Source organism: Leucoraja erinacea, unplaced genomic scaffold, assembly GCF_028641065.1.
Source record: "Leucoraja erinacea ecotype New England unplaced genomic scaffold, Leri_hhj_1 Leri_198S, whole genome shotgun sequence".
In the NCBI taxonomy this organism is placed as follows: Eukaryota; Metazoa; Chordata; class Chondrichthyes; order Rajiformes; family Rajidae; genus Leucoraja; species Leucoraja erinaceus.
In genome coordinates, this window is record NW_026576099.1 from 121,276 (window position 1) to 143,403 (window position 22,128).

The 22,128-nt window shown below is 48.6% G+C and overlaps 1 protein-coding gene across 1 annotated transcript in view; it reads right to left on the reverse strand.

The window, feature by feature from the left end:
* Positions 1–649: 649 nt before the first annotated feature.
* The window catches only part of pola2 (polymerase (DNA directed), alpha 2), a 40,201-nt gene continuing 18,722 nt past the window's right edge, over positions 650–22,128 (reverse strand). The window contains exons 11-18 of the mRNA XM_055666141.1: positions 21,609–21,733; positions 19,479–19,517; positions 17,547–17,620; positions 13,436–13,544; positions 10,169–10,275; positions 5,775–5,834; positions 3,551–3,671; positions 650–944 (exon numbers count right to left, since the gene is read on the reverse strand). Of these exons, the coding sequence (XP_055522116.1) occupies positions 795–944; positions 3,551–3,671; positions 5,775–5,834; positions 10,169–10,275; positions 13,436–13,544; positions 17,547–17,620; positions 19,479–19,517; positions 21,609–21,733 (785 nt within the window). The 3' untranslated portion in view covers positions 650–794. The remainder of the gene's footprint in view (positions 945–3,550; positions 3,672–5,774; positions 5,835–10,168; positions 10,276–13,435; positions 13,545–17,546; positions 17,621–19,478; positions 19,518–21,608; positions 21,734–22,128) is intronic.

Below are 22,128 nucleotides of genomic sequence, written 5' to 3' on the forward strand. Positions count from 1 at the left end.
TTAAATGATAAAAACGAACCTGCCTCCACCACCTTCACTGGAAGCTCATTCCACACAGCTACCACTCTCTGAGTAAAGAAGTTCCCCCTCATGTTACCCCTAAACTTCAGTCCCTTAATTCTCAAGTCATGTCCCCTTGTTTGAATCTTCCCTACTCTCAGTGGGAAAAGCTTGTCCACATCAACTCTGTCTATCCCTCTCATCATTTTAAAGACCTCTATCAAGTCCCCCCTTAACCTTCTGCGCTCCAGAGAATAAAGCCCTAACTTGTTCAACCTTTCTCTGTAAGTTAGTTGCTGAAACCCAGGCAACATTCTAGTAAATCTCCTCTGTACTCTCTCTATTTTGTTGACATCCTTCCTATAATTAGGCGACCAAAATTGTAAACCAAACTCCAGAATTGGCCTCACCAATGCCTTGTACAGTTTTAACATTACATCCCAACTTCTATACTCAATGCTCTGATTTATAAAGGCCAGCATACCAAAAGCTTTCTTTACCACCCTATCTACATGAGATTCCACCTTCAGGGAACTGTGCACAGTTATTCCCAGATCCCTCTGTTCAACTGCATTCTTCAATTCCCTACCATTTACCATGTACGTCCTATTTTGATTTGTCCTGCCAAGATGCAGCACCTCACACTTATCAGCGTTAAACTTTTTTTTAATTTTGATTTATTTATTTACATGTATCTGGATGTCCCTGGCAGTTCTGGGGGTCCCTCTCTCTCTCTCTCTCTCTCTCACACATCCGGGGTCGGTAATCGGACAGATCGGTCGGTCCGGAGGTGGTCAGATTTTCAGCACCTGTGCGGCCAGGCATGGCGTCCGTCTCTGACTCTCCCCGCTCCGCTGCTTCTGGACAAACAGACGTCCATACGAACCACCGACCTGGCCCTTGGTCAACCTACCTGGGTTGATGCAGGTACAGCCTAGGACATCCTAACGTTGGGGGGGAAACACAGGAGATAAATGAAAAGGACAGAACACCCACCCCCCCATCTCTCCCCCCCCCCCACACATTCCTGCTTTACTCCACGGAATAGAAACATAGAAAAACAGGTGCAGGAGTAGAGGCCATTCGGCCCTTCAAGCCTGCACCATTCGCCATTCAATATGATCATGGCTGATCATCCAACTCAGTATCCCATACCTGCCTTCTCTCCATACCCCCTGATCCCTTTAGCCACAAGGGCCACATCTAACTCCCTCTTAAATATAGCCAATGAACTGTGTGTGGCCTCAACTACCTTCTGTGGCAGAGAATTCCACAGATTCACCACTCTGTGTGTGTGTGTGTGTGTGAAAAAAAATGTTTTTCTCATCTCGGTCCCAAAAGATTTCCCCCTTTATCCTTAAACTGGATGCATTCAGACAACGAAAATGCATTTCGTTGTCTGAATGCATTTCGTTGTCTCTGTACTGTACACTGACAATGACAATGACAATTAAAATTGAATCTGAATCTGAATCTGAAACTGTGTGTGTGGCCCCTTGTCCTGGACTTCCCCAACATCGGGAACAATCTTCCTGCATCTAGCCTGTCCAACCCCTTAAGAATATACAGAAAAAAGCTGGAGTAACTCAGCGGGACAGGCGGCATCTCTGGAGAGAAGGAAGGCGGTTGAGACCCTTCTTCAGACTGATCATCTGAACGTTATTCCCCTTTATCCTGTATCTGTACACTCGATTGTAATCAGGTGTTGTCTTTCCGCTGATTGGTTAGCACGCAACAAAAAGCTTTCCACTGTATCTCGGTACACAAGTCAAGTCAAGTCAAGTTTATTTGTCACATACACATACGAGATGTGCAGTGAAATGAACGTGACACGTGACAATACACTGGAACTGAACCGAACTGAGAAGGAGGTGGGTGACATTTCGGGATTGAGGCCCTTCTGGTCCATAGACTCTGCCTAGACTCACTAGTGGAAACATCCTCTCCACCGCCAATATGTCCACTCTATCCAGGGACACTTCCAGTATCCCATCACTATTCGCCATGAACGTGGTGACCCCTCTGTGGCAGAGGAGTTCCAGAGATTCCCCTCTCTGTGTGAAAAAAGTCTTCTCATCTCGGTTTTAAAGGATTTCCATCCTTAAGGGTGACCCCTGGACTTCCCCAAACATCGGGAACAATCTTCCTGCACTATTGTCCAACCCCTTAGCAAGAATTTGTAAGTTTCTATAAGATCCCCTCTCAATCTTCTAAATTCTAGAGAGTATAAACCAAGTCATCCAGTCTTTCTTCATAAGACAGTCCTGACATCCCCAGAATCAGTCTGGTGAACCGTCTCTGCACTCCCTCTATGGCAATAATGTTGTTTCTCAGATTTGGAGACCAAAACTGTACGCAATACTCCAGGTGTGGTCTCACCAAGACCCTGTACAACTGCAGTAGAACCTCCCTGCTCCTATACTCAGATCCTTTTGCAATGAAAGCTAACATCCATTCCTTTCACTGCGGGCTGCACCTGCAGCCTACCTTCAATGACTGTGTACCATGACACCCAGGTCTCGCTGCATCTCCTCCTTCCCCAATCGACACCATTTAGATAATAGTTCTTTCTGTCCTGTTTTTTGCCACCAAAAGGATAACTTCCCTTTATCCACATTTTCCACATCCACTCTATCCAGGACTTTTTTTTCACTATTCGCTTAACGAGGTTTTTCTCCTTCTAAAATCCAGCGAGTGCTGCCCAGATAAACGCACATTGTTCTCGTGAACCTTTTCCTTCTCTCCGTAGACCACTGCCTCACCCTATGCGAGTTTCTGCATTCTGCAGTTCCCTTCTTAAGATTCTCGGCCGGACTGCTCCATAGCCAACATCCGCCTCACATCAGTGCCACAATTGCTTTACAATTCCATCTAGTGTGGCCACTCTCTCCAGAGCCTCAGGGCTACTCCCTGTTTTTTTTTCTCGGTGTTTCTATTCCTCTTGAGATAAATGCTGCCGTGAAGTTTGCCTTCCTTACCACCGACGGCACAGTCAGCAGACAATAGACAATAGGTGCAGGAGTAGAGGCCATTCGGCCCCTCCAGCCAGCACCGCCATTCAATGTGATCATGGCTGATCATCCACAATCAACTGCCTTCTCCCCTGACTCCGCTATCTTTAAGAGCCCTCTCTTGAAAGCATCCAGAGAAGCGGCCTCTGAGGCAGAGAATTCCACACTCTCTGTGTGAAAAAGCGTTTCCTTGTCTCTGTTCTAAATGGCTGGCCCCTTATTCTTCAACTCTGTGTGTGTGTGTGTGTGTGTGTGTGTGTGTGGCCCCTGGTTCTGGACTCCCCCACATCGGGAACATGTTTCCTGCCTCCAGAGTGTCGAGCCAAACCCTTCAATGTGATCAATCATTCAGTATACCTCGTTCAATGAGATTCCCTATCATCTCTCTCTGAAAACTATCCAGAGCCGTCCACAGTGTAGAGAATTCCAGCTCACCACTCTCTGTGAGAAAAAGTTTTTCCATCTCCGTTCGGTCTCCCGGGAAGTTCTGGACAGGCATCACCTTGACAATGAGTCCCCTCCCTTCTAAAATCCAGCACAAGCTCTCGACGGAAGTAACGATAAGGACGTCGAGGGGGGGTCACGGGAAGCTGTGCGTACTTCTGAAAACATTCGTAGTCGATGTTCATCTCTTCTGCGGGAGGATAGAGGGGGTAGTAGCTGTGGGGCGGGGAGACGAGAGATACTAGTTCAGAGATATGACTCGGTCTTTAGTTTTACCAGCGTCTGTCATTTACTGCACGGTGACCCAGGTTCGATCCCGACTACGAGCGCTGTCTGTGTGGAGTTTGCATGTTCTCCCTGTGGGTTTTTCCCTCAGAGATCTTTGGTTTCCTCCCGCACTCCAAAGACGTACAGGCATGTAGGCTAATTGGCTTGGTGTATGTGTAAATTCTCCCGAGTGTGTTATAGAATGATATATGGTTTCTATAGGGCCCTAGTGTGTTATAGAATTATATATGGTTTCTATAGGGCCCTAGTGAGACCACACCTGTAGTATTGTGTGCAGTTTTGGTCCCCTAATTTGAGGAAGGAGATTCTTGCTATTGAGGGAGCCCAGCGTAGGTTCACCAGGTTAATTCCCGGGATGGCGGGACTGTCAGATGCTGAGAGAATGGAGCGGCTGTGGGCTTGTACACTCTGGAGTTTAGAAGGATGAGAGGGAGTCTTATTGAAACATATAAGATTATAAAGGGTTTGGACACGCTAGAGGCAGGAAACATGTTCCCCATGTTGGGGGAGTCCAGAACCAGGGGCCACACACACACACACAGTTTAAGAATAAGGGGTCAGCCATTTAGAACGGAGATGAGGAAACACTTTTTCACACAGAGAGTTGTGAGTCTGTGGAATTCTCTGCCTGGTGGAGGCCGGTTCTCTGGATGCTCTCAAGAGAGAGCTGGAGAGGGCTCTTAAAGATAGCGGAGTCAGGGGAGAAGGCAAGAACGGGGTACTGATTGTGGATGATCAGCCGTGACCACATTGAATGGCGGTGCTGCTGCCTCGAAGGGATGAATGAATGGCCTCTACTCCTGCACCTGTTTGTCTATTGTGTGTAGGATAGTGTAAGTGTGCGTGGATCGCTGGGCGGTGCAGACCCGTGGGGCAGAAGGGCCTGTTTCCGCGCTGTATCTCTAAGCTAAGCAGCCGAATTTTTTTACCAGCGCCTGGCGTTTTCGATGACAGTGACCAAAACTGAACAAGACACACACGCGCACTCTAAATGTGGCCTCACCGACATCTTGTACAATGGTAACAAGAACCACCCAACTTTTATATTTTGTCACCACTTGCGGCCCATCTTTCGGAGTGGGGGAGACCCTTCTTCATCTATGGAGAGAAGGAATTGGCGACGTTTCGGGTCGAGACCCTTCCGGGTCTCGACCCGAAACGTCACCAATTCCTTCTCTCCATAGATGCTGCCTCACCCGCTGAGTTCCTCCAGCGTTTTGAGTCTACCTTCGATCTTACCAGCATCTGCAGTTCTTTCGTTCTTGGTTCTTGGCCCTCCAAAAGGAATTTAAACTGGAGGTGGTGCCCCATCTCCCCCTTCCCCCACCCCTCTCCCTCCTCTTCCCACCCCCCACCCCCTTCCCTCTCTCCCCTCTCTTCCCTCTTCCCCTACCCCTCTGTCCCTCTTCCACCTCTCCCCCTAAACCCCCCTCCCCTCCCCATCCCTCTCTCCTCCCTCCCGTACCCCACCCATCCCTCCTCCCCTCCCCCTCTCCTCTCTCCCTCCGCTCCCTCTCCCCCCTCCACCACCTCCTCCCACCCCATCTCTCCCCCCACACCTCTCCCCCCTCCGCCCCCTTCCCCCCCCTTCCATCTCCTCCCCCCTACTCCACCCTCCCCACTCTCCCTATCCTCACCTCTCTCCCCCTCCCTCCACACTCTTCCCCTCCCCTCCCCCATCTTCCTCCTCCCCATCACTCCCCCACTCCCCCCTCACTCTCTCCTCTCCAAGATCTCCTCTCCCACCCCCCCTCCCCCTCCCTCTCCCTCCCTCCCACCCCCCATCTCTCTCCCCCACCCCCCCCATCCCTCTCTCCCTCCGCCCCCTTCCCCCATACCCCTCTTCCACCTCTCCCCCTACCCCCATCCCCCCACTCTCCCCCTACCCCATCCCCCCTACCCATCTCCCTCCCACCCCCTCTCTCTCCTCCCCCTCTCCCTCTCCCTCTTCTTGCCTGCAGTCATACACAATAATAATAAATAACAAAACATACAATAAACACAAATTAACATCCACCACAGTGAGTTCACCTTCTCTGAGTCAGGATGTGCTTCAGGATCCTCGTGAACCTGTCCGACCCTCCCAGCGAGCTGCGGAGAGAAGCAGAACACACACACACACACCACAGACACACACACACACACAGACACACACACGTACACACACACACACACACACACACACACACACACACACACACACACACACACACACACACACACACACACACGACACACACACACACACACACACACACAGACACACACACACACACACACACACACAGCACACACACACACACACACACACACACACACACACACACACACACACACACACACACACACACACACACACACACACACACACACACACACACACACACACACACACAGAGTCAGCGGGACATCGAGCCTTTCAGTCCGTGCATTTGGAATCCCAAAAGCCGCAGAGGCAACCCCATCGAATTAGCGCGAAACTCTCTTAAGAATAAGGGGGTCGGCCATTTAGAACAGAGACGAGGACAGGCTAGATGCAGGATGATTGTTCCCGATGTTGGGGAAGTCCAGAACAAGGGGCCACACACAGTTTAAGGATAAGGGGGAAGTCTTTTAGGACCGAGATGAGAAAATAATTTTTCACACACAGAGAGTGGTGAATCTGTGGAATTCTCTGCCACATAAGGTAGTTGAGGCCACACACAGTTCATTGGCTGTATTTAAGAGAGAGTTAGATGTGGCCCTTGTGGCTAAAGGGGCCATTCGGCCCTTCGAGCCTGCACCATTCGCCATTCAATATGATCATGGCTGATCATCCAACTCAGTATCCCGTCCCTGCCTTCTCTCCATACCCCCTGATCCCTTTAGCCACAAGGGCCACATCTAACTCCCTCTTAAATATAGCCAATGAACTGTGTTTTTCTCATCTCAGTCCTAAAAGAGTTCCCCCTTATCCTTAAACTGTGTGGCCCCTTGTTCTGGACTTCCCCAACATCGGGAACAATCTTCCTGCATCTAGCCTGTCCAACCCCTTAAGAATTTTGTAAGTTTCTATAAGATCCCCACTCAATCTTCTAAATTCTAGCGAGTACAAGCCGACTCTATCCGGTCTTTCTTCATATGAAAGTCCTGACATCCCAGGAATTAGTCTGGTGAACCTTCTCTGTACTCCCTCTGTGGCAAGAATGTCTTTCCTCAGATTAGGAGACCAAAACTGTACGCAATACTCCAGGTGTGGTCTCACCAAGACCCTGTACAACTGCAGTAGAACCTTCTCTGTACTCCCTCTATGGCAAGAATGTCTTTCCTCAGATTAGGAGACCAAAACTGTACGCAATACTCCAGGTGTGGTCTCACCAAGACCCTGTAGAACTGCAGTAGAACCTCCCTGCTCCCTATACTCAAATCCTTTTGCTATAGTGTTAGTGTTCGGGGACGCTGGTCGGCGCAGACCCGGTGGGCCGAAGGGCCTGTTTCCGCGCTGTATCTCGAAACTAAACGGAGCAATAGAGGCGGGGACTAAACAAGCCCTACGAGGAGCCCCAGAGTTTTGCAAATGTGGTTTATTTACACCAGCTTCCATTATAAGATTAGCACAGACTGAAACAGGACAGGCTGGAATTGGCAGGGACTTGACATTAGTCACGATGCGTTTGCTGTTCAACCTCCCCACATGTTTCTCATCATCTCCCTGTTACTTTACTACTTAGCACAGCGGGACAGTTTGACACTGCAGCCCCAGCTATAAAACGCAGAATCACAGAAAGGAGGCCATTCGGCCCTTCCAGCCAGCACCGCCATTCAATGTGATCATGGCTGATCATCCACAATCAGTGCCCCGTTCCTGCCTTCTCCCCCATATCCCTTGATTCCGTTAGCCCCAAGTGCTAAATCTAACTCTCTCTTGAAAACATCCAGTAAACTCTCTCTCTCTGTCTGTCTATCTCTCTGTCTGTCTATCTCTCTGTCTGTGTCTCTCTGTCTATCTCTCTCTGTCTCTGTATTTAAGAGGGAGTTAGATGTGTGGCCCTTGTGGCTAAAGGGATCAGGGGGTATGGAGAGAAGGCAGGTACAGGATACTGAGTTGGATGATCAGCCATGATCATATTGAATGGCGGTGCAGGCTCGAAGGGCCGAATGGCCTCTACTCCTACACCTATTTTCTATGTTTCTATGTAAGATAGGTCTTTATTCTTTGGAGCGCAGAAGGTTAAGGGGGGGACTTGATAGAGGTCTTTAAAATGATGAGAGGGATAGACAGAGTTGACGTGGATAAGCTTTTCCCACTGAGAGTAGGGAAGATTCAAACAAGAGGACATGATTTGAGAATTAAGGGACAGAAGTTTAGGGGTAACATGAGGGGGAACTTCTTTACTCAGAGAGTGGTAGCTGTGTGGAATGAGGTGGTGGAGGCAGGTTCGATTTTATCATTTAAAAATAAATTGGATAGGGATATGGACGGGAAAGGAATGGAGGGTTATGGTCTGAGTGCAGGTAGATGGGACTAGGGGAGAATAAGTGTTCGGCACGGACTAGAAGGGCCAAGATGGCCTGTTTGCGTGCTGTAATTTGGTCTCCAAATCTGAGGAAGGACATTATTGCCATAGAGGGAGTGCAGAGAAGGTTCACCAGACTGATTCCTGGGATGTCAGGACTGTCTTATGAAGAAAGACTGGATAGACTTGGTTTATACTCTCTAGAATTTAGGAGATTGAGAGGGGATCTTATAGAAACTTACAAAATTCTTAAGGGGTTGGACAGGCTAGATGCAGGAAGATTGTTCCCGATGTTGGGGAAGTCCAGGACAAGGGGTCACAGCTTAAGGATAAGGGGGAAATCCTTTAAAACCGAGATGAGAAGAACTTTTTTCACACAGAGAGTTGTGAATCTCTGGAACTCTCTGCCGCAGAGGGTAGTCGAGGCCACAGTTCATTGGCTATATTTAAGAGGGAGTTAGATGTGGCCCTTGTGGCTAAGGGGATCAGAGGATATGGAGAGAAGGCAGGGATGGGATACTGAGTTGGATGATCAGCCATGATCATATTGAATGGCGGTGCAGGCTCGAAGGGCCGAATGGCCTCTACTCCTGCACCTAATTTCTATGTTTCAATGTAATTGTTATTTGGTTATATGTTACATAGAAACATAGAAATTAGGTGCAGGAGTAGGCCATTCGGCCCTTCGAGCCTGCGCCGCCATTCAATATGTTCATGGCTGATCATCCAACTCAGTATCCCGTACCTGCCTTCTCTCCAAACCCCCTGATCGCCTTGGCCACAAGGGCCACATCTAACTCCCTCTTAAATATAGCCAATGAACTGGCCTCAACTACCCTCTGTGGCAGAGAGTTCCAGAGATTCACCACTCTGTTAATATTAACCATGTTATATGGTTAATATTAATAGAGACCCAGCCTGCTCAACCTCTCCCTGTAGCTCACCCCCTCTAGTCCTGGCAACATCCGTGTTTAAATTGCAAGAATCAGGAGAAAGGCCAGCCGTGGCTATTTAATAGTCTTGTCAGGCAGCAGGATTAGATGGCAAACTATGGCAACATCCAACTTGAACAGTCCAATAGATGAAGACAGGGCGTAGGAATGTGGTAAACAGGAGAGGGCTGTGTGGACGGAGTGCCCCAGAGCACAATCACACGCCTTGGAAAGGCCCACAGCCAAAATGGCAACTTCACCGAAGATCCCAGCCAAGTTTAGTTTCAAGACTTTCATAACTTGGCCAGATGTGTGGAGAGAGAGAGAGAGAGAGACAGAGACAGGCAGAGACTGTCTACAGAGAAACAGAGAGAGACACACACACACACACACACAGACCGAGAGAGAAAGGCAGAGAGAGAGAGAGAGACAGAGAGACACACACACAGAGACAGGCAGAGACTGTCTACAGAGAAACAGAGAGAGACACACACACACACAGACCGAGAGAGAAAGGCAGAGAGAGAGAGAGAGAGAGACACGGAGAGAGAGAGACTGAGAGAGAGACACACACACACACACACACACAGACCGAGAAAGGCAGAGAGAGAGAGAGAGAGACTGGCTAAATAAATTCCTCCTTCTACAGGCTCAATTGAGTTCAGATTAGTGACACAGCATGGAAACAGGCCCTTCAGCTCATCAAGTCCACACCAGCCAAGAGAGAGGAGAGGGAAAGAAAGCGAGGGGGAGACGGAGAAAGGGAGAGAGGGAGGAGGTTAGGGAGTGAGAGGAGTGTGGCCCCTGGTTGTGGACTCCCCCAACATCGGGAATGAACCTGGTGAACCTACGCTGCACTCCCTCACTAACAAGAATGTCCTTCCTCAGATTTGGAGGCCGAAACTGCACACGATACTCCAGGTGGACAGGAGTTGTCCGGAGGTCCCAGCGGTGCTGAACTCTGACCTTCTGCTGATACAGCCGGCTGCCCACGTACCTGTTGATCTCCTCTGCGCTCATGTGCATGAGAACGTCGGTCGCTGTCACCCCGAAGACCACCCCGTTGATGTCCAGCGTGCAGGGGTCAGAGACAAAATGCACTCGCTGTCAGGAAAGAAGCAGGTAACAATAAGGTGCGGACAAACTGAATCGTAGAAGGCTCAGGATCGAAACGGAAACTTGAGATGGAAAAATATTGCAGAGAAAGGCACAAAAGTGTGAAGTAAAAAATCTCGCCAGGCTGGGACCTATTTTATTTAAATGGAAAGACTAAATTGATGTCCCTGTCCCACTTAGGAAACCTGAACGGAGACCTCTGGAGGCTTTGCGCCCCAACCCAAGGTTTCCGTGCGGTTCCCGGAGGTTTTTGACAGTCTCCCTACCTGCTTCCACTACCTGCAACCTCCGGCAACCTCCGGGAACCGCACGGAAACCTTGGGTGGGGCGCAAAGTCTCCAGAGGTTTCCGTTCAGGTTTCCTAAGTGTGACGGGGGCTTAAGGCACAAGATGCTGGAGTAACTCAGCGGGACAGGCAGCATCTCTGGAGAGAAGGAATGGGTGACGTTTCGGGTCAGACTGGGACATCGAAACATTACCTATTCCTTCTATCCAGAGATGCTGCCTGTCCTGCTGAGTTACTCCAGCATTTTGTGTGTCTACTGTAATTCCTTTAGCCCGAAGAGCTAAATCTAACTCTCTCTTGAAAACATCCAGAGGATCGGCCTCCACTGCCTTCTGTGGCAGAGAATTCCACAGATTCACAACTTTTAAACCAGCTGGTCGACAAAATTGCTGGAGAAACTCAGCGGGTGCGGCAGCATCTATGGAGCGAAGGAAATAGGCGACGTTTCGGGTCGAAACCCTTCTTCAGACCAACTGTTCTTTAAACCAGCTGGTTAAACCAGGTATTAAACCAGCTGCTTAAACCAGCTGTGTTCAAGAAGGAACTGTGCAGATGCTGGAAGATCGAAGGTACACAAAAGTGCTGGAGTAACTCAGCGGGTGCAGCAGCATCTATGGAGCGAAGGAAATAGGCGACGTTTCGGGTCGAGACCCTCTTCATCTATCGAGAGAAGGAATTGGTCTCCCTGCTTGCTTCCACTACCTGCAACCTCCGGCAACCACCTGCAACCTCCGGGAACCGCACGGAAACCTTGGGTGGGGCGCAAAGTCTACGGAGGTTTCCGTTCAGGTTTCCTAAGTGGGACGGGGGGCATTAACCCTCCGACCACACTCCATTGAAACGATATCAATTTAGAAAAAATCAGGAGTGACATTGTTGATCCCTTGGTTAAATTTGATAAGACTTGGGGAAGATTTATTCAACATTTTCACTCGACATAAATTGCTCCGTCTCCAACCGTTATAAAAATTACTTTACCTACATACGGTGGAACGGACTTGACGACAAACTAGGGACTTAAATTGTTGAAATTCTCAGCTCACACTCTGTAAAGCTTTTTTTTTCTCTAATTCCCAATGTTGGGCGAGTCCAGAACCAGGGGCCACACACACACACAGTCTTAGAATAAAGGGGAGGCCATTTAAGACTGAGGTGAGAAAAAACTTTTTCACCCAGAGAGTTGTGTGAATTTGTGGAATTCCCTGCCACAGAGGGCAGTGGAGGCCAAGTCACTGGATGGATTTAAGAGAGAGTTAGATAGAGCTCTAGGGGCTGGTGGAGTCAAGGGATATGGGGGAGAAGGCAGGCACGGGTTATTGATTGGGGACGATCAGCCATGATCGCAATGAATGGCGAATGGTGCTGGCTCGAAGGGCCGAATGGCCTCCTCCTGCACCTATTGTCTATGTTTCTAGTTTAGGGGGATTTTGTTTTTTCCTTTTTTCTCTTTTTGTTTTTTTTTATATATAAGTTTTCTTTTAAACATTTTACTATATTTACATAGAGACCGGGAGGTCTATATTCAATGTGTATTGTGACACTGGACTCATATTTAGGTTGTACCTGTTATTAATGTAATCCTAAGTGCAGCAGGCAGTAAAGAAAGCGAATGGTATGTTAGCTTTCATTGCAAAAGGATTTGAGTATAGGAGCAGGGAGGTTCTACTGCAGTTGTACAGGGTCTTGGTGAGACCACACCTGGAGTATTGTGTACAGTTTTGGTCTCCAAATCTGAGGAAGGACATTATTGCCATAGAGGGAGTGCAGAGACGGTTCACCAGACTGATTCCTGGGATGTCAGGACTGTCTTATGAAGAAAGACTGGATAGACTTGGTTTATACTCTCTAGAATTTAGAAGATTGAGAGGGGATCTTATAGAAAATTACAAAATTCTTAAGGGGTTGGACAGGCTAGATGCAGGAAGATTGTTCCCGATGTTGGGGAAGTCCAGGACAAGAGGTCACAGCTTAAGGATAAGGGGGAAATCCTTTAAAACCGAGATGAGAAGAACTTTTTTCACACAGAGAGTGGTGAATCTCTGGAACTCTCTGCCACAGAGGGTAGTTGAGGCCAGTTCATTGGCTATATTTAAGAGGGAGTTAGATGTGGCCCTTGTGGCTAAGGGGATCAGGGGGTATGGAGAGAAGGCAGGTACGGGATACTGAGTTTGATGATCAGCCATGATCATATTGAATGGCGGTGCAGGCTCGAAGGGCCGAATGGCCTACTCCTGCACCTAATTTCTATGTTTCTATGTTTCTAAGTAGACAAAAATGCTGGAGAAACACAGCGGGTGCAGCAGCATCTATGGAGGGAAGGAAATGGGCAACGTTTCGGCCCGACACGTTGCCTATTTCCTTCGCTCCATAGATGCTGCTGCACCCGCTGAGTTTCTCCAGCATGTTTGTCTACCTAAAACCTCTTCGACAGTTTGCCAGCTCGTTAATCTCGATCCTTTGTGTGTGTGATCTGACCAGTTTCCTGCCCATTAAAGGCATCATTAAACCTTCCACATCAAAACCAAAGATCCTATAACAGAGCTCTGCTATAGGATCTTTGATCAAAACATTGTAAGTGGCTGCAAATTGAGCTGGGATTTCCAGAGGTTTGAGGTCGTCTGAAGAAGGGTCTCGACCCGAAACGTCGCCTATTCCTTCGCTCCATACATAGATGCTGCCTCACCCGCTGAGTTTCTCCAGCATTTTTTGTCTCCCTTCGATTTTCCAGCATCTGCACAGTTCCTTCTTAAAAACGTTAATGTGCTCCTGATCCCCGCCTTTCTTTTTTGCTTTGTGTTTTTGTTTTTGAAAAAACGAAAAGCTAATAACTTTTTTTTAAAAGAAAGAAAAGAAAAAACGTACCCCCTTATCTTCCTTGGCGGGTTCGTAGCCGCGGAACGGCGGCTGAGGGTAGACAAAGTCGTGATGCACATCTCGCAGCGACGGCACGAACACAAGGTGCGACCCAGAGCTGCACAGAAAACAGAGGAGTTCAACAGAAGATAGGTGGAGTCACTCAGCGGGACCGGCAGCATCTCCGGAGAGAAGGAACGGGTGACGGTTCGGGTCGGGACCCTTCTTCAGACTGATGTTATGGGGAGATACAGAGATAAGAAAGTGCAAGGTGTGAAAATGGGAGGAGGGCAGCGCAGGTTAATTCCCGGGATGGTGGGACTGACTTTGATAAATGTTAAATGGTCAGCTCGACATAGACTACAAGACCTACACCAAACCCAAACCAATTAGGAGCAGACGAGGGCATTCGATCCAATTTGTGATCCCGGCTACAAAGACAGATGTGTACAGCAATTCGTTCTTCCCCCGCACACACAATTAAAGCATGGAATAATCTCCACCCAACTATAGTTACCCAACCAGATGCAACTAAATTTAAGGTAGACAAAAATGCTGGAGAAACTCAGCAGGTGCAGCAGCATCTATGGAGCGAAGGAAATAGGTAACGTTTCGGGCCGAAACCCGGAAGGGTTTCGGCCCGAAACGTTGCCTATTTCCAGAAGGATTTCGAGCCCAAAATGTTGCCTATTTACAGAAGGATTTCAGGCCCAAAACGTTGCCTATTTCCAGAAGGATTTCAGGCCCAAAACGTTGCCTATTTCCAGAAGGATTTCAGGCCCAAAACGTCGCCTATTTCCTTCACTCCATAGATGCTGCTGCACCCGCTGAGTTCTCCAGCATTTTTTGTCTACCTTCGATTTTCCAGCCTCTGCACAGTTCCTTCTTGAACATGCAACTAAATTTAAAGTAGCTCTTTCTTCCCAATAACCCCTTCTGGCTTAAGCCCTCCCTCCACCACCTCCACAGTTTAAATTCCAAATATTTTGGAGGACCAAGAAACCAAGATAGAAACATAGACAATAGGTGCAGGAGTAGAGGCCATTCGGCCCTTCGAGCCTGCACCGCCATTCAAAATGATCATGGCTGATCATCCAACTCAGTATCCCATCCCTGCCTTCTCTCGATACCCCCTGATCCCTTTAGCCACAAGGGCCACATCTAACTCCCTCTTAAATATAGCCAATGAACTGTGTGGCCTCAACTACCTTCTGTGGCAGAGAGTTCCAGAGATTCCCCACTCTCTGTGTGAATTTTTTTTTCCTCATCTCGGTCCTAAAAGACCTTAACGTTATGAGAGAGTGGGATGACTGGGCTTGTATTCACCGGAATTTAGATGAATGAGAGGGGATCTTATAGAAACGTGTAAAATTCTTAAAGGATTGGACAGGGTAGATGCAGGAAAAATGCTCCCCATGTTGGGGGAGTCCAGAACTAGGGGGTCACACACAGTTTAAGAGTAAGAGGTCGGTCATTTAGGACTGAGATGAGGAAAAACGTTTTCACCCAGAGAGTTGTGAATCTGTGGGATTCTCTGCCACAGAAGGGAGTGGAGGCCGATTCACGGGATGTTTTCAAGAGAGAGCCTGTCCCACCGTACGAGCTAATTCTAGAGTTCTCCCGAGTTTCCCCTGATTCGAACTCGGAGAATTACGGTAATGGCCGCTCGTAGGTACTCGGGGCTCACGTAGACAGTTTTAAACATGTTGAAAAATCTTCACGAGCTTACCGCGTTTCCAGAGTACTTGCCGTTAGCGTTACGAGCCGCTAAGAGACGCCCCTAGCTCCGACGTGCCCGCTACGTACATTCTACATGCTTCCACGAGTTTAATTTATTTTCAAACTCGGGAGAGCTCTTCAATTATCTCGTACAGTGGGACAGAAAAATAGAAATTAGGTGCAGGAGTAGGCCATTCGGCCCTTCGAGCCTGCACCGCCATTCAATATGATAATGGCTGATCATCCAACTCAGTATCCCGTACCTGCCTTCTCTCCATACCCTCTGATCCCCTTGGCAACAAGGGCCACATCTAACTCCCTCTTAAATATAGCCAATGAACTGTGGCCTCGACTACCCTCTGTGGCAGAGAGTTCCAGAGATTCACCACTCTCTGTGTGAAAAAAGTTCTCCTCATCTCGGTTTTAAAGGATTTCCCCCTTATCCTTAAGCTGTGACCCCTTGTCCTGGACTTCCCCAAGTCCAGGACAAGGTTTAGATTTAGCTCTTAGGGCTAACGGAATCAAGGGATGTGCGGGAAAAAGCAGGAACGAGGTACTGATTGGGGATGATCAGCCGTGATCATATTGAATGGTGGTGCTGGCTTGAAGGGCCGAATGGCCTCTACTCCTGCACCTATTTTTCTATGATAGGAGCAGAAATAGGCCATTTGGCCCATCAAGTCGGCTTCGCCATTCAATCATGGCTGATCTATCTCTCCCTCCTAACCCCATTCAGATTCAGATTCAGATTCAATGTAATTGTCATTGTCAGTGTACAGTGCAGGGACAACGAAATGCATTTAGCATCTCCCTGGAAGAGCGACATAGCAAACGATTTGAATAAATAATAATAAGTGTCCGGGGGGGGGGGGTGGTGATTGGCAGTCACCGAGGTACGTTGTTGAGTAGAGTGACAGCCGCCGGGAAGAAGCTGTTCCTCGACCTGCTGGTTCGGCAACGGAGAGACCTGTAGCGCCTCCCGGATGGTAGGAGGGTAAACAGTCCATGGTTGGGGTGAGAGCAGTCCTTGGCGATGCTGAGCGCCCTCCGCAGACAACGCTTGCTTTGGACAGACTCAATGGAGGGGAGCGTGGAACCGGTGATGCTTGGGCAATTTTCACCACCCTCTGCAATGCATTCTCCTGCCTTCTCCCCATAACCCCTGACACCCGCACTAATCAAGAATCTATCTATTTCTGCCTTACAAAAATATCCGCTGACTTGGCCTCCACAGCCTTCAGCAGCTGGGGAATCAGCACACTGGACTCCTGCCAGCTTAGTACTGGCACGTCCAGTGAAACTAATGGATGTCCACAGAACAGTGTTACACACCAACTTCCCTTTCCCTCAGTTAATTTTAAATTGCTTTACCGCGCATGCAAATATTTTCAGTCTAGTTTAGAGATGGTTTAGCGCGGAAACAGGCCCTTCAGCCCTGCCCCAACCTGCGATCCCACACACACACTAGGGAGGATTTACATTAACGCCAAGCCAATTAACCAACAAACCCGCACGCCTTTGGAGTGTGGGAGGAAACCGGAGATCGCAGAGAAAACCCACGCGGGTCACGGGGAGAACGTGCAAACTCCCAACATTTGTCGTTGTGAGACGGCGGCTCTCAACTAAACATAGAAACATAGACAATAGGTGCAGGAGTAGAGGCCATTCGGCCCTTCGAGCATGCACCATTCGCCATTCAATATGATCATGGCTGATCATCCAACTCAGTATCCCGTACCTGCCTTCTCTCCATACCCCCTGATCCCTTTAGCCACAAGGGCCACATCTAACTCCCTCTTAAATATAGCCAATGAACTGTGTGGCCTCAACTACCTTCTGTGGCAGAGAGTTCCACAGATTCACCACTCTCTATGTGTGAAAAAAAATGTTTTCCTCATCTCGGTCCTAAAAGATTTCCCCTTTATCCTTAAACTGTGTGACCCCTTGTTCTGGACTTCCCAAACATCGGGAACAATCTTCCTGCACCTAGCCTGTCCAACCCCTTAAGAATCGTGTAAGTTTCTATAAGATCCCCCCACAATCTTCTAAATTCTAGCAAGTACAAGCCGAGTCTATCCAGTCTTTCTTCATATGATAGTCCTGCTATCCCAGGAATCAGTCTGGTGAACCTTCTCTGTACTCCCTCTGTACTATGGCAAGAATGTCTTTCCTCAGATTAGGAGACCAAAACTGTACGCAATACTCCAGGTGTGGTCTCACCAAGACCCTGTACAACTGCAGTAGAACCTCTCTGCTCCTATATTCGATTCCTCTTGTTATAAAGGCCAACATGTCATTTACTTTCTGAATGTTGTTTTGAAGGGGGGAAAAAAATAAAATGGTGGAGTAACTCTGGGTTGTAACTGAACAAACTTTGGGTGGTTGATGGAGAAACACGTACCCCCTCGTTCCTTCCACAATTCCTTTCATGCATCGCTTAAAAACGTCCTGGAATGGCACCGTCAGCTGGCATTTCTGGCGACGAGGAAACAGGAACAATGTTAGATACCAAAGATAAGACACAAAATGGAACTAGCTTAGATGGGGCGTCTTGGTTAGCATGGCTGAGAGGGGGCCGAAGGGCCTGTTTCAATGATGATTGATGATTTGATCCAACTGGAGATAACGCCAGATGTTAGAAACATAGAAACATAGAAAATAGGTGCAGGAGTAGAGGCCATTCGGCCCTTCGAGCCTGCACCATTCGCCATTCAATATGATCATGGCTGATCATCCAACTCAGTATCCCATCCCTGCCTTCTCTCCATACCCCCTGATCCCTTTAGCCACAAGGGCCACATCTATCTCCCTCTTAAATATAGCCAATGAACTGTGTGGCCTCAACATAGAAACATAGAAATTAGGTGCAGGAGTAGGCCATTCGGCCCTTCGAGCCTGCACCGCCATTTAATATGATCATGGCTTATCATCCAACAGTATCCCCTCCCTGCCTTCTCTCCATACCCTCTGATCCCCTTAGCCACAAGGGCCACATCTAACTCCCTCTTAAATATAGCCAATGAACTGTGTGGCCTCAACTACCCTCTGTGGCAGAGAGTTCCAGAGATTCACCACTCTCTGTGTGAAAAAAGTTCTTCTCATCTCGGTTTTAAAGGATTTCCCCCTTATCCTTAAGCTGTGACCCCTTGTCCTGGACTTCCCCAACATCGGGAACAATCTTCCTGCATCTAGCCTGTCCAACCCCGTTTAAGGAGGAAGTGCAGATGCTGGAAAATCGAAGGTAGACAAAAGTGCTGGAGGAACTCAGCGGGTGAGGGAGGCATCATCAGACAGGAGGCTGCTGCACCCGCTGAGTTTCTCCAGCGCTCTTGTAATACCAGATGTTACCAGGAGGCGGCAGAATAACAGAAGCGGAATGAACTGAAGATGAGACACAAGGTGCTGGAGTAACTCAGTGGGACGGGCGGCATCTCTGGAGAGAAGACATGGGCGACGTTTCGGGTCGAGACCCTTCTTCAGACTGACGTCGGTGTGGGGGGGGGGGGGGAGTCAAGAGTTTTTTATTGTCATATGAAATTCTTGCTTGCTACAGCACAACAGAATATGTCTGATGAAGGGTTTCGGCCCGAAACGTTGCCTATTTCCTTCAGGGTTTTTGGCCCGAAACGTTGCCTATCTCCTTCGCTCCATAGATGCTGCTGCACCCGCTGAGTTCCTCCAGCATTTTTGTCCACCTTCGATTTTTTTCCCAGCATCTGCAGTTCCTTCTTAAACAAGTAGACAAAAATGCTGGAGAAACTCAACGGGTGAGGCAGCATCTATGGAGCGAAGGAGATAGGCAACGTTTCGGCCCAAAAACCCTGAAGGAAATAGGCAACGTTTCGGGCCGAAACCCTTCTGGGTTTCGGCCCGAAACGTTGTCTATTTCCTTCGCTCCATAGATGCTGCTGCACCCGCTGAGTTTCTCCAGCTCTTTTGTCTACCTTCGATTTTCCAGCATCTGCAGTTCCTTCTTAAACAAGTAGACAAAAATGCTGTCCACCTCAGAGCTTATTCGTTGTGTTTAATAGCCTGATGGCTGTGGGGAGGAACCTGTTCCTGAACCTGGGCGTTACCGTTTTCAGGGGAGATATTGATAGACGGATAAGGAAGTGTCAGGTGTGAAAACAGGGCAAAGGGAATGGGGATCAAGGAAATGTGTAGGGTAGATCGTTGTGACTGGGAGAAGATAGCAACGTAGCAAGCAGAGATAAAATGTAGTCGGAGAGAGTGAGGTTGGTCGGAGGAACTGGGACGGGGAAAGAGAGAAAAAGCAAGGGTTACTTGAGGTAAGTGAAGTCAATGGAAAAAAACAAAGTGTGATCAATCTCACCTCAATCTGCTCGTGTTTGCAGTCCACGAACGGCCCCAACTGAAGGAGAGAGGAGCATGTCAGATACTTACAAGAGACACAAAACGCTGGAGTAACTCAGCGGGACAGACAGGCAGAGACGAGACAATAGATGCCATTTGACCCTTCGAGCCAGCACCGCCATTCAATGTGATCATGGCTGATCGTCCCCAATCAGTACCCCGTTCCTGCCTTCTCCCCTGACTCCGCTATCTTTAAGAGCCCTATCTAGCTCTCTCTTGAAAGCATCCAGAGAACCGGCCTCCACCGCCCCTGAGGCAGAGAATTCCACAGACTCACAACTCTCTGTGAGAAAAAGTGTTTCCTCGTCTCCGTTCTAAATGGCCGACCCCTTATTCTTAAACTGTGTGGCCCCTTGTTCTGGCCTCCCCCAACATCGGGAACAATCTTCCTGCATCTACCCTGTCCAACCCCTTAAGAATTTTGTAAGTTTCTATAAGATCCCACCTCAATCTTCTAAATTCTAGAGAGTATAAACCAAGTCTATCCAGTCTTTCTTCATATGAAAGTCCTGACATCCCAGGAATCAGTCTGGTGAACCTTCTCTGTACTCCCTCTATGGCAAGAATGTCTTTCCACAGATTAGGAGACCAAAACTGTACGCAATACTCCAGGTGTGGTCTCACCAAGACCCTGTACAACTGCAGTAGAACATTTCTGCTCCTAGACTCCTCTATGGCAAGAATGTCCAACCCCTTAAGAATTTTGTAAGTTTCTATAAGATCCCACCTCAATCTTCTAAATTCTAGAGAGTATAAACCAAGTCTATCCAGTCTTTCTTCATATGAAAGTCCTGACATCCCAGGAATCAGTCTGGTGAACCTTCTCTGTACTCCCTCTATGGCAAGAATGTCTTTCCACAGATTAGGAGACCAAAACTGTACGCAATACTCCAGGTGTGGTCTCACCAAGACCCTGTACAACTGCAGTAGAACATTTCTGCTCCTAGACTCCTCTATGGCAAGAATGTCCAACCCCTTAAGAATTTTGTAAGTTTCTATAAGATCCCACCTCAATCTTCTAAATTCTAGCGAGTACAAGCCGAGTCTATCCAGTCTTTCTTCATATGAAAGTCCTGCCATCCCAGGAATCAGTCTGGTGAACCTTCTCTGTACTCCCTCTATGGAGTTGCGCGTGGTATCGCGCGGTGATGCACGAAATCCTCGCGTGCCACCTACGTGGCGTATCGCGTACGCACGCTGGCGTCCAGACGTCTCACGTGTATCCCATGGCGACGCATGGTTACGTTGCCGCGCGCCGCAGGGTATTCTAATGACGTCACGCGCACAAGACGGCACGATGACAAGTCGACCTAATTTACAAATGACACGTAAATGAGGCGCAAATGTCGGCCCAAGTGGGACAGCCCCTTTACAGACAAAGTCTGACACATGGTAAGGTCACTTTAATAGACGGGTCAGAAGGTCATGAGATAGGGGTAGAATTAGGTCATTCAGCCCATCAAGTCTACTCCGCCATTCAATCATGGGCTGATCTATCTCTCCCTCCTAACCCCATTCTCCTGCCTTCTCCCCGTAACCCCTGACACCCGCACTAATCAAGAATCTATCTATCTCTGCCTTAAATATATCCACTGACTTGTGGCCTCCACAGCCGTCTGTGTGGCAACGAATCCCACAGATTCACCACCCTCTGTCTAAAGAAATTCCTGCTCATCTCCTTCCTAAACATAGAAATGCATTTCGTTGTCTCTGTACTGTACACTGACAATGACAATTAAAATTGAATCTGAATCTGAGAAACATAGACAATAGGTGCAGGAGTAGAGGCCATTCGGCCCTTCGAGCCTGCACCATTCGCCATTCAATATGATCATGGCTGATCATCCAACTCAGTATCCCGTACCTGCCTTCTCTCCATACCCCCTGATCCCTTTAGCCACAAGGGCCACATCTAACTCAGCCCATAAAGTAACGTCCTTTAATTGTGATGCTGTGCCCTCTGGTCCTAGACTCTCCCAGCAGTGGAAACACCCTCTCCACATCCACGCCTTTCACTATTCTGTACGTTTCGACGAGTTCTCCTCCGCCCATTCTTCTGAACCCTGCCTGAACCGACGAGTTAACGTACCAATATGCAGACATCTGGTTGGTCTCTGTTGATGGCGTCGATGAGATCCATCATGGGGTCGAAGGTGAAGCTGTCCGACGTGGTGTAGGGTCCGCAGGCCACCACAACCATCTGCTGCTCCAGACCTGAGGGGGACAGTTCACAGCTCGTTACGCACGGGTTGCGGGGTTGAAAAGTACCTGGAGCGGGGCCTTACATCGCCTGGTGCGGCTTTAACGGCCGTGGGACTTGCTAGCGCCCGCCGGGGACTCCAACACCAGGACCCGGAGCGCGGCCTTACATTGCCCAGCGCGGCTTTAACGGCCCTGGGACTTGCCATCGCCCGCCAGGGACTTTGACTCTGACATCGGGAGGAGAATGGGGAGAGATAAGACTTTGCCTCCCATCACATTACAGAGAAAGGTTGAACAAGTTATCTGGAGTTTGGTGTACAATTCTGGTCGCCAAATTATAGGAAGGATGTCAACAAAATAGAGAGAGTACAGAGGAGATTTACTAGAATGTTGCCTGGGTTTCAGCA